Source organism: Ambystoma mexicanum, chromosome 13 (genome assembly GCF_040938575.1).
Source record: "Ambystoma mexicanum isolate Mex_15411 chromosome 13, UKY_AmexF1_1, whole genome shotgun sequence".
Lineage (NCBI taxonomy): Eukaryota > Metazoa > Chordata > Amphibia > Caudata > Ambystomatidae > Ambystoma > Ambystoma mexicanum.
The window spans coordinates 341029969-341042223 of record NC_090938.1 but is presented as its reverse complement, the minus strand read 5'-3'; the positions used below and the strand labels follow the sequence as shown (position 1 = coordinate 341042223).

Below are 12255 nucleotides of genomic sequence, written 5' to 3'. Positions count from 1 at the left end.
AGCCCAAAGCCAAGTGCAACTCCTGGTACAACTCTGACCTCGTCACCCTTAAAAGCAAGTGCAGGGTGGCTGAGAGGATATGGCTAGCGTTTCGCGCATCCTCTGACAAACTGGCCTGCCACCTGTTCCAAAGGCAATACCGGCTCTGTCCACACTACGAAGAGAGCCCACATCCAAGCACACATCTCTGTGGCATCTAACAACTTGGTCGAACTCTTTAAAATCTACAAGGCGCTGGCCATTCCTGCTGCAGTCTCTACTTCTCCTGTCCCCTCCCCATCCCCCTCTGCACGGCCCTGGCTTCTCATTTCATCTCTAAAACCCAGAGCATCCTGTCCACCCTCTTGTCCTCTCCTCCTCCTCCTCCTCCCTCTACTTTCGACTATCTCCGGCCCCCCTGTGGCCATCTCTCCTCCCTCTTTCCCTTCCTTTCCTCTGTTCTCCCCTGACAAGGTTTCTAGACAAGTCTGATCTATGAAAGTCTTGTCAAAACAGGTTCTTCCCAAGGACCACATTGACACCCTCGCTCCTGCCTTGACCGACTTCTGCAATCACTCCTTTGCCTCTGGAGCCTTCCCTGCTGAAGCACTCTCTTGTGCACCCTCTTCTCAAGAAACCCTCAGCCGACCACTCCTGCACAGCTAACTATTGTCGTATCTCCATCACTCCTTTCCTGGGAAAACTCCTGGAAAAGCTGCCCATCTCCCAGCTTAATCTTCACAATGAATCTGTTGGTTATCTCCATGACCATCTGTCTGGCTTCAGAGCAGCCAGAAGCACAGAAATTGCTCTCATGAACATCCATGAAGACCTGCTCTCTAACCGTGATTCTAATCTCCCCTCTATCCTCATCTTACTCGATCTCTCTTCTGCCTTTGACACGGCCAACCATGCCATCAAGCTCAACCATCTCCATGATAACCTGGGTATCACTGATCAGGCACTGGCCTGGCTAACCTCTTTCCTCTGTGACAGACCCTCCCAGGTCCAATTTGTGTCCTTCCTTTCCTCTATCTCACTCTCTACCTGGGGTGTTCCGCAGGGGTCTAACCTCTCTCCCTGGCTTTTCAACCAACACCTGGCACCTCTTGACTTCCGCATTGCTGCTCTCTGCTCCAACCTTCAGTGCTATGCGGATGACACAACTCGTTTTCAGGCTCCCCTCTGTCACCTGTTCTCCCTCTTTCATCTCCGACTGTCTGCCTGCTATCCAGGAGTGGTGTACCGCCAATGATCTCTGCCTTAATGCCAGTAAGAAGGAGATCCTCCTTATCGGCACACCTGCACCCTCCTTTCCAGTCACCCTCTGGCTGCCTCCCTTGGCCCTCTTCCTGCTCCCACTGGTGAGGCTAATACCTCTGGGTCATCTTCGACTCCACACTCCTTTTTTCCTCAAATCTCCGACGTCTCGAAGAAGTCAAATTGCCAACTGCATCTCCTCAAAGGTATTCTTCCTTTCCTCTCCTTCCCCCAGATGCTCACTGTCTCTAGTAGGATGGACTACTGCAACAGCCTCTTTCTAAATCTACCCGCTTCTACTCTCCGCCCTCTGCAATTCAGAACAGGACTGTGAGACTTGTATTTGGCTCAAGCCCAGGGATTGTATCTCTCCAGCACTGAAATCTCTTCATTGGCTCCCAGTGGCTGCAAGGATCAAGTTCAAGACCCTCTGAATTGTCCACAAGGCCTTCTGGGGCCTGGGTCCTCAATACCTCGAACACTCTCTCTCTCTTCAGAACTACCTTCCTACTCGAGCTCTTAGCTCCTCCACCTCCAACTTCCCCAGGGTCAGTCGCTTCTCAAGCAACAAGTTGGTGGTAGACCTCTCTTTGGCTGGGGCCTCCCTCTGGATCAGCCTCCCTGCCTCTCTCAAACTTGAGAACCAGTTCCGGAAGCACCTCAAGACCTTCCTCTTTGCTTCTGCCTTCTCTCTTACTCTCCCCTGCTAATCTCCTGTCCGATACAGCACTGGTCACCTGGCTACCCTCCGATTTCAGGCCCAGGTCCCTGTCTGCCTGTTGCACACCCGCACTGCCTCCTGCCAGCCCTTGCACTTGGGTCTGTATCGGCAACCCTACAGTCCCCTTACCTGCACTTTTTGGACACTTGCTGTCTGCACTTACCCTTGCATTTGCCACCTGCCGGCCGCACTACTTGTTTTTTGTCTGATCCATGTACAGCACTGCCCCCTCTCCCCCGGCACTTTCCCCCTCCCTCTCCCCTGCACTTGTGCGATCTCAATGTCACTTGGCCTAGTAAGATCATTGTCTCTGTCCCCCTCCCTTGCCTCGTTGCGCCTTGAAACACTTGTGTATAGGCGTGCTATAAATGCCCCATCATCTGGACATTTGAGTTAATACATTATTTCTGTTTGAACTTTGAATCTGTTGTCTGCGTCTTACTTCATGATTTCACAGGTCATGGAACCATTGTATAAGAAGCGCAACAAAGGTTTGCCTGTGTCCTATAGACCAATAACCCTTCTTCCAGGATCTTTAAAACCTTTTGGTGAAGTCATCCATATAATGCTGATGGTATAGTTGGCATACAATGGCATCTTAAGTGATTCACAATTGGGATTCTGTAGTATCTGGACACCATTCAGGGTTTAAATGTATCACTTCTACCAAAATACGTATTTTGATAAGCATAGTAAGGTTTCCGTTGCTTTGTCTCTCAGTAGCTTTTGACCGTGTTACTGAGCACATGTTTGGGATACTTTGACAAGGCTAGGGTTTCCTGATGCTCTCATGTATTCTTTTGAAAGTGCATAGCAATGTTGTTAGGGTGAGGTATGGGATGGAGGGTGGGTTAATAGAGTAATTTTGTAATATAAAAAGGTGTACGAAATAGATTGCATACTCGTCCCGATTTTTATTTAACCTATATACCAATTCCTGTCTGATGTGCTGTGTGAATGCACAGCAGATGTTCCCAGATCTAATAAACAAATCCCAGTTCTGAACTATGCTGATAACAGTAATAGCTAGAGGGCATAGGGCCCTAAATATTGGTAAGCACACATTGCCTATATATATCCTCAAATGGTCCAATTGTTAATTTTAAGACCTCAAATACTATGGTCTTTGCTAAGTGGAAATGCAGTTGAATGCAATAGTGGTTCATGGATGAAGCTTGGAAAGTTACTTGTTTCTCCTATCTTGGAATAAAATGCAATTCACCATGTCAGGGGAGCGATCACATGTGGCAAGGCGAAACATTTTTACAAGCAAATAGAGTTTTGAAAAATATTAGGTTTCAGGCTTTTTGGGCAAAATCATGCAATTTGGAGTTAATGCACAGCCAAAAAAGATATAATATGCCTCAAATGGCTTCCTATGTCCAATATTGGTCCTACCATGATCTCCATTCACTTTTGTAATGCGTAAAAATATAGGCATCAACTGCTTGAACGACTTAATTAGCATAGAAATTGCATCACCTACGGAAGGAACCGAATATCGAGCAACGGTGTCCAAATAGAAACGAAACACTACGAGAAAAAGGAAATTCTGAGGAATTGCATTCTCAAATTTGATAGCCAAACTATGGAACTTGGTACCGGAAGAAAGACAACCTAACTTTCAGAAAATGGCTGAAAACCTGGCTATTCAACTCACAGACGAGCATAAAAACGAGCACCCACATAAACCATACTGTGCAGGGTTTGAAATTGAGGGGAGCCATTTAGCTCCTGCTTGTAGCCTAGAAGAGCCTGGTTAGCTGGACGTCAACAGCTACCAAGAGCTACTTTTGGTTTGCCAGGCCAGTGGAAGTTTGACAAATACAGCTGTGTGTATTTAACTCTTTGTGTTTGGGACAATCAAATAAAGTTTATGGCAGATGTATACGACATTTAAAGCTAAAAGGGTAATAAATAATGGACAATAATATGTTTGCTTCTTACGTGTAAGTTAGGTTTGCGGAGTGCCGTGTACTAGCTCCTTGTTCCCCTGTTGTAGCTGGTGGTCACTAGCTAATGTGGGATAACCAGGAGATGCTTTTAGTGCCTGTTTGTTCTATCTGAATTTCGAACCCTGCTCTGGGACCAAAGCAAGCATGGGACAATATGGATTAAAGAACCAATAAAACCACCACACAACCAGAGCCACACAAACTACCACCCCTCCTTTTTTCAAACCTGGATACCTCACACGTACTACACACGCCCAAATGGCCGTCAAAACTGCACACCAAAAAACGTGCAAACCACACACCCACCGCTAACAACGCCTCGAAACCAAAAGTTGAAAATAACAAACAGCCCAGACACTGGACGCTACCAGTACGGGCACAAGACAACATACCCAGAAGGCTCACACCAGTTTCTCCTTGTTCCGAAAGCAGAAGAGCACAACCTCTATCCTACCTCTCTTGCATCACTAACCAACCTCACCCACTTTTCTTACAGGGTCATGCGAGTGTCTGGAGACCATGCAAATGGAAGAGGTGCACAGTATAAATCATCATAACATAAATTAGAAGTTAATGAGCTTTAAAAGGTTGTGACTTAAGAGAACGGAATCCTACTAATCTAAGCTTGGAGAGAAAGGAACATTGAATAGTAACACCCTGGGAAAAGGGGTGGGGGGGAGCATTCAATATGCTGTATACAAAGTACAGAATTGTAAAAAGAAAGTTCAGAGGAACGAACCAATTGAAAGGTGTGCCAAGCCAAATCGGCCCGATTAACTGAATTGTAATCTTCAGGAGGGAAATGCTGGCAGCATAATCTGAACCAAGAATACTCCGCAAATTGGATAAAAGATCCTACAAAAGGTCACCAAAAGTGATTTCCAGGGTTCTGAGAACAGTCTGTATTCCCTTTGCAGAATTACAAAGACTAATCCATGAAGTCACAAGAGACTATGTGAGAATGGTGTATTAAACAAGAACACTATTGATGGTACTGGAAGTACCCTCAAGAGAAGGGAGTCATTTTCCTGTTACAAGTTAGTTTTCATTGTGGTAGGGTCAACTTCGGTTGGTCTGCACAGCAGACTTATTTATTTTTGGACTTTCAGACATGACAGACGAGCACCTCAGTAAGATAGGCAGGGATCGCCCATAGTGATAGGTAAAGGTAGGCCATATAATCTTATTTTAATAAAAAATCAGTGAACCACGTCCTTAGAGTGTCTGCATCCATCTGGCTCACCACAGCTTACATATTCATGATAAATGGTGCTAATATTTATTTCTATTGGTTCATTCCTGATCCTTTGCTGTTAAGTTCATCCAAATTGGTGAGGATTTAACTTGATCATGTATTGTGTTAAATATTACACCATATTGGGTAAAGTTTCATTTTAGAATAAATGCTGTAATCGGCATTGACGTGCCGCATGTGTTATCGTGCATATCTTGGTTCAGGTGAGGGGAGCCCAGTGGTTGCGGGCACAGAGGTCACTTTTTGTGACGGGAACTGGTCGCGGTTCTCACCAAACTATTCCAGACAACTTCTTGAAGTAGACCCCGTGAGAAACCAGAAGGTGTCTCACCTGCTAGTCCCCCACGGATCTCTCTCAAGTGGCCAGGGCACAGCCATTGCCTTTGGATCCAAGCCCTGCGGGTGGACCAGTGCGAGAGAATCCCTTGGTGAGGGGTCTTTGGGGAGTGGGATGCTGGATGGCGAGACAGTATTATTCCCCCGCAAACACCTTTACCCCATCCTACCAGGTAGGATACATAGGAACCGTATCGCCCACCCCCTTTTCCTTTCACAGCACTTTCACACAGGCAGCCCGCTCTGGGACAAAACAGACTGACACCCGAGCAGTATATCTGACATGTGCTGCTAATGTGGTCAAGCAATTTACTGACAATCACTCACAGCTGACCTTCATTACACTGCCCCACACAGATAAAAGGCAGAGCACGAAAGCACACTATGAATGAGGCAAAGCACACAGAGGTACAGTAGTTTCAAGTCGGCAGCTGAACGGAGGCAGAAAGACGGCAAACCAAAAAGGGTTTGTAAGAAGGCAATTACCTTGACATTTTCGGCTAGACGCCGTTACTTACAAGAAACCTTGGAGGCAGAAAGCACAAGGCCAGGAAACCAGACTAAAGAATCCTACATTGTGGGTCGGCGATACCAAAGGCCCTCCTGCGTAGCTGACCAAGGCGTATAGGAACAGTAGCAGCCGCTGTGGTATCGTCCTTGACTACGAGAACAAAAGTGTCAGAAGGAGCAACACAGCCGGTGAGTTGGGGAGACCGATGCAAGACCGGCCTGTGTTGCGGTCAAGGTTGCAAGCGGGAACTATAACGAGCACTGGAACAAACATTGTTAAACACGTGTGATGAAAGACGCAAGTAAAGCTAAACTGCTGATGAATGTTTAAACTTGAGAAGGAAAGATGCAATACAGTTGACCGAGTGGTCCACCACCGTGGATGTGCTCAATCGAAACATCTGCAAGGTATCCCGCCAAGAGAAACCTAAGTAGAAGATTGATGAAAATAATTGTGCGAAGTTGATTGAAGTGGTCCTGTGATGGTTTATGCAAAACCCATCGCACATTCGAAAGTCTTTGATTTTGATATCAAGAGGATCCAAGCCTGAACGAGGGAGATCCATGGTCCGAGCCCAAACGAGGGAGACCAAGTGTGAACGTTGTGATAAAAAAGGGATCTCAGCCTGAAGAGGGAGAGCCATGATGAACATGGAAAGCGAGAACTTGTGCATGTGAAAATCCTGATAGCAATGGAACTTTGAGACTTTGTTACGACAGACCCTCTGCAGTAACAGACTATTATTGGAAAGAGGCTTTGGCAGAAGGCCCTGAAGTCTGTGCTTTGAACTGTATCCTCATCGCCGTGAAGCCATAGTGTGTGCAAAGCTTGAACGTGCAACTTTGCCCCGTGCTGAAAACATGGGGCAGAGAAGCCAACTGCTCAACCGTCCTGACAATTTCTTGAACACTTCTTTTTGCATAAAACTTTGTCCCTGTATTTATTAGTAAGGATTGGCAATAGGTTTTGTTAGTATAGGCCCTTTTATATGACAGAGACTTGACTAGGACTGCATTATTTGATGGTCGTAGCTTGCTCCCATCCTAGACGGGCATTAAACCAACCCATTTAAAGTTGAATAAACGCCCTTGAACCGATCACTTTTGTCTGCCTTCACTGTTTGATACCATGCCTTCCTTACAACCCCAAATGATAAAAGATGCAGCCCTCTATGATGCAGACCCTTCAGGACACCTCATGGTATTGCAAAAGGATGGTCCGAACAGAGGTCACCATGGTTCGGCAGAAACAGGCGATCTTCTAGTGGTGAACACAGCGGAAGCCCCAGCTCAACTTCCCTTGTCGTGAGAAGTCTGAAATTGTGAGGATAGGTGACTTCTGGCATAAACTGAAGTTCATGCGAGTCCCAAAGCTCTGCTCTGAACACAGACTGCTGCAGCGCAGTAGTCCAAAAGGGAGCTGGTCAGTCCACTGGGACCAACCTGGATCACAAGGGAAACTTCCAAAGGCTTTCAGGGTGTGAATCTATGAGCAGGGGTTGAGAAAGTTTGCTCCCACCGGTCCAAGGCTCGAAGCACCAACAAGGGTATTCTGAGATCAGGCAGAGGAGCAGGGCTTCACTGGACCAATCACTGGAGTCGATGCTGGTCAGCTGCATGGTCGTTTGTTCTTCATAGAAGTCTTCCACCAATGATCTGTATGATCTGTCGCACAGCATCAGGAGCCCTCCTGTTATCCAAGATTCAGGTTGGGAGCTAGAGCAAGCCCACCAATTGGAAGGATCTGCAACATTCAAACAACCCTTGGTAGTCTGCACTTGGCTGTCTGCACTTGGCTATTAAAAATCAAATTTGGCATTGCAGCAACTACATAGAAATATCCTATTTTAACTTCACATTCTTCCAGGAAGACCTCGACAACCACTGTTCATTGCATCCATCCAGCAATAGCCCTTCGGGCAACAGAGGATGTGGTCTGGGACCAGACAGTCCCAGCTCCCTCCTCTGGCTCACAAACAGACAGCCCACTTGCCTGTGAAAGTAAGGTGATGTATGCAGTTGTAACAATACATTAATTCAAAAACAGGCAAGGGAAGTAAAGCAGAAGGCTTTACTGACCCCCCCACCCAAAGCTCAGGACATGGTAAAATAAAATAAGCAAAAAGACGGGGGGAGGAATCAATTGGAAACTATGGAGGGAAGGATGCAAAAAAGAAAATCTTTCCTAACTGTGTAAGCAATCTTTCTTCCAAAGTGACGAGCACAAATTCTGTGTGATCATACAGGACATCTAACCACACAATCGGGTGTGCAGTGGTCAGTACAGTTTAACTCCCACAAATGATCTTGCCCCAAGAGGTTAGTGGGGAAGAGGGACTCAAAAGGAATGCATGTTGATCTGCTTTAGGACCCAGGGCGACAGATATAGGTTTAGTGGCTGCATACAAAACTGGCTTATTAGAGATTCCAACACCTTTGACAGAGGCGGCAGAGACTACTTTTAAAAGGGCAGTGTCACCCTTTGTACAAGCTCCCAAAACAAGTGAATGGTCACTGTTTGAGGACTGGGGAAATATTATACCACCACTTTTGTTTATGTTCCCCATGCCAAGAACTGAATCCCTTAAAGGAACAACCTCTTCAGGTCCCAAGTGACCCTCCCCTGCAATGACAAAGGGGCTAAGTGATGGTCACTTGGGGAGCCAGCTAAAACGTCCCCTAGCTTAGGAAGGCTCCCGCCCCTTGCACACCCAACAAGACAGTCCCAGAGCTAGGCAGGGGACCTTGCCATGGCTCCCATCAACACTCCTTTAATTGTCTACACTCAGTAAATATCCTCTCCTCACCGAATCCAGTTCCTTCCGGAGGTCCAGACTGAGGCCACTCTCATCAAAGTGCTGAGAAATCTCCAACAGCAGTTTTGTGAACTCCGGGTACTGGACCAAATCGTCCTCTATTAGGTGGCACATAGGCATCCGGTTGCACACTGGAAGAGAGAATATATTTTCAACAGAGGGAATAAGTCAATAAATTGAATACATCATCGACAATAGAGGAAGGTTCAACTTAAAAAACCAGGAACACTTCATTATCAATAAGGAAGTGTAAAGGTGTCGAAGAAGAATAGCGACACAAATGTGGCATTGTTTTGGTTATAGACTTATATTTAAGTGAAAACATATCCTTACTATCCCCAACTTATAGAAGGAGTTTCCCTGCCTCAAAACTAATACTGAAAGGGTATGTCAGAACATCCATCAAAGTAAATTTTACCATCCTACTTCAGTCCCTCATAATACAACTAAAAAGGTAAACTCACAGAAAGTTCCTTCATTAAGGAGAATGGCTCACTTCTTCTGCTTCTTGGATGGGCTTCAACAAACTGTTCCTTCAAAAACAAAAAGGGAATGACTCCCTTCCCCTGGCTTGCAGGTTTTAGAGAGTCCTTCCACTATGTTCTCCCCAGGAGAATGGCTCCCTTCCCCTGGTGTGGCTCTGTACAATTTTCAATAAAACCAAGGGGAATCACTCCCTTGCCCTGGTATGACTTGGTACAATTCACAACAAGGCCAGGGGGAAGAACTCCATTCGGTAGCACGAGGAGGACTATGAAAAAGGATGGATCAGTAGAAGCACTCCCTAGTATTATATAGTTGGAAATTAATTTGCTCAATGATATGTAGAAATGTAAATATTATTTTGAGGTGCGGGGAGGAAACGTGAACCTGGATCAGGGTCACAACAACAGTATATGTAGGAAGAAAGACGAGGATCCAAAATTAGGAGCCCTCCCGTCCCCTGCACTCTGTCATAAATCCATCTAATGATGGTTCAACAAATTTTGATTGCGTATATAGATACTTGAACAGTAATTTTCTGATTAGGTTAATAAAGATACATTTTCAGTAGTTTCGTAAAAAAAAACCAAAAGGAGGAGGTTTTAATTGTCACAATAAATTTACCCTAGAGACTTAGAGTGAAAAAGCCAAAATGATTGTCTACAGAGAAACATGAAAACAATAAACCATGATAGTCCATTTATACATTGTGTGGCTGACGCGTTTTGGGATACATATCCCTTCTTCTTGAGCCTAGTAGATTTGGACTGCAAAACCTAAATAAACATGAAAGACCGTTTCAATAGACATATTCATCACATGTTAAACACTGAACATAGTGGTCACTATTAATCTCACATCAAAGTTACATATAGGGGTATACCCTGTCAGGTGTAGTTTAGAGATCACTGTCAAAGGTATTCATGAGAGTCATCCCGTCTATGGGGGTCCCAACTGAGGCCAGTGCAACAAGGAATGCCCATTTTTTGCATCAAAAAGTAGTTAAAAATATGCTAATGATTGCCTGTCAGTAAAACCAGTCTCCAGAGAATGTATGTAGGCAATTCAAACGGTGGCATACCTTAAGTATGGTCAAGGTGGAGACTGAGGAATCACTCAAAGTATGGTGAATTCATGTCTTCCAATTTTTCCCACCAACCAGTGGAAGAAATACTCATCTCAAGCGTGCAAGGTGCCTATAAGTAAAACACAAATGGAGTGGTTCTGAAGGTTTGAATGTTGATTAAACATGCAGCTAGAGGATAAAATATTGCTGTTTTTATAAGGATACACACTAAAAATAAAGAGCTCTAGGGACAAGGGTCCCTTATAGATATCAACAGGATGGGGCCATTAGAGTATGGTTGGCGCTAAAAAGAAGGGCCATGTGTAAACCTACGGCTTACCTTAAAGGATGCAAGCTAAATCGGGAGTTTTAGCGAGTGAATTCACTGCTGGCATGGAGGTTTAAATGTGTCCCGTAGTGCCTTAGTGAACCAGAGTATAATATTCTATATGGGGAAAATAAAGGAAACAAAAGATTCAGTATGCTCTCCAGACGAAAAGATCTAGGAGGCCTATATCTATATTAAGTAAGGCGCCATTGAGGATGTATTCTATTTACCTCTGTTACGTGGTTACGAAGCATCTACACGAATGCGTGTGAAGAGAGAGCCGCAATTGCGGCAAAATGATACTCGAGTGGGAGCGTCTCCCGACCAAAAGGATGCGCTCCTCGTACAGACTCTGGTGGCTCTAATCGTCTCCCTGGCAACCCACTACACAGACAACAGCCCATCCAAGACCGAGCATGTGTGTGGTAAACATTTTAGAGGTTGCACTGCAAAGCAGAAAAATGCCTATTGCAGTATATCCACAATGTCTAAACATCATTGGAAGACTGAATCGAGTAAAGAAAAACAAAACAGCCTCGAAAAAATGAAACAATTATCCACGTTAGTTGAAAAAGAAGACCAGATCAATTATGTGAATCAACTTTGACAAATTAATATGTGGGCTAAGCAATATTGCCACATCTGGGATCCTTGCAAGTAGAAGCACAATTTCATAGTTTCTGTATCATAATACAGGTTATACAGATCAAATGATTATATGTATAATGCACTGGTGTCCCAGCGGGAACCCCCCAAAAAAAGAGTGACCTAAATACCCTTTACCAACAAATGTGTTATATAATGAACATATAACACGTTGTAGGGCATAATTAACGAACGGTGGGCCGGTCAACATGTCCCGGACTAATTAGACCTTAACAGCTGTTCCACTGTGGACGAGTAATGACATTTAATATGTCTATTTGAGTAACTCACTATAACATAAAATACAGTTCAGTCTATTAAAGAAACAAAAAGAAAAAAGAAGGAAAAAAGATTCACAGTAAGGTGTGGACTAGTCAAAGATGTCCTTACTCAAAAATAGTTTAAACCTGAGGGGACAATGAAAAAAAGATATTGAAATACGCTACAGTGTACTAACACCATTGTTCTACAGGAGAACATGGGATATGGTCAAGTTCAGATAAAACATCTCCGGGAAAACTCCTCATTAAGCCCTTGTGGGTTAAGTGTGTCTAGTTGATGTATCCAAAATTTCTCCCTGCGGGAGAGGATAGATTGGTAGTCTCCCCCTCTGTATGGTTTGACGACCTCCAAAATTTGGAACTTGATCTGGGCCACCGTGTGATGGTGTTCCATATAATGTCTTGCCAATGGAGATTTAGTGTTTTTACATCTGATGTTGGATTTATGCTCGGTTATTCTTTCCTTCACCGCTCTTGTGGTCTGGCCCATGTACAGTTTGCCACATGGGCATTTGATTGCGTAGATGACTCCTGTCGACATGCAGGTCGCGCAGTCTCTGAGTTTAAATTTCTTACCCGTGAGGGGATGTGATATATTTTCACTCTTAATCACATTGTTA

At 44.7% G+C, this 12255-nt stretch overlaps 1 protein-coding gene across 7 annotated transcripts in view; it reads right to left on the bottom strand.

The window, feature by feature from the left end:
* Positions 1-12255, bottom strand: part of HAUS4 (HAUS augmin like complex subunit 4) — an 845169-nt gene that overhangs the window by 547179 nt on the left and 285735 nt on the right. For all 7 annotated transcript variants that reach the window (XM_069633843.1, XM_069633842.1, XM_069633844.1 and 4 more), the window contains one exon: positions 8824-8963. In XM_069633843.1, the coding sequence (XP_069489944.1) occupies positions 8824-8963 (140 nt within the window). The remainder of the gene's footprint in view (positions 1-8823; positions 8964-12255) is intronic.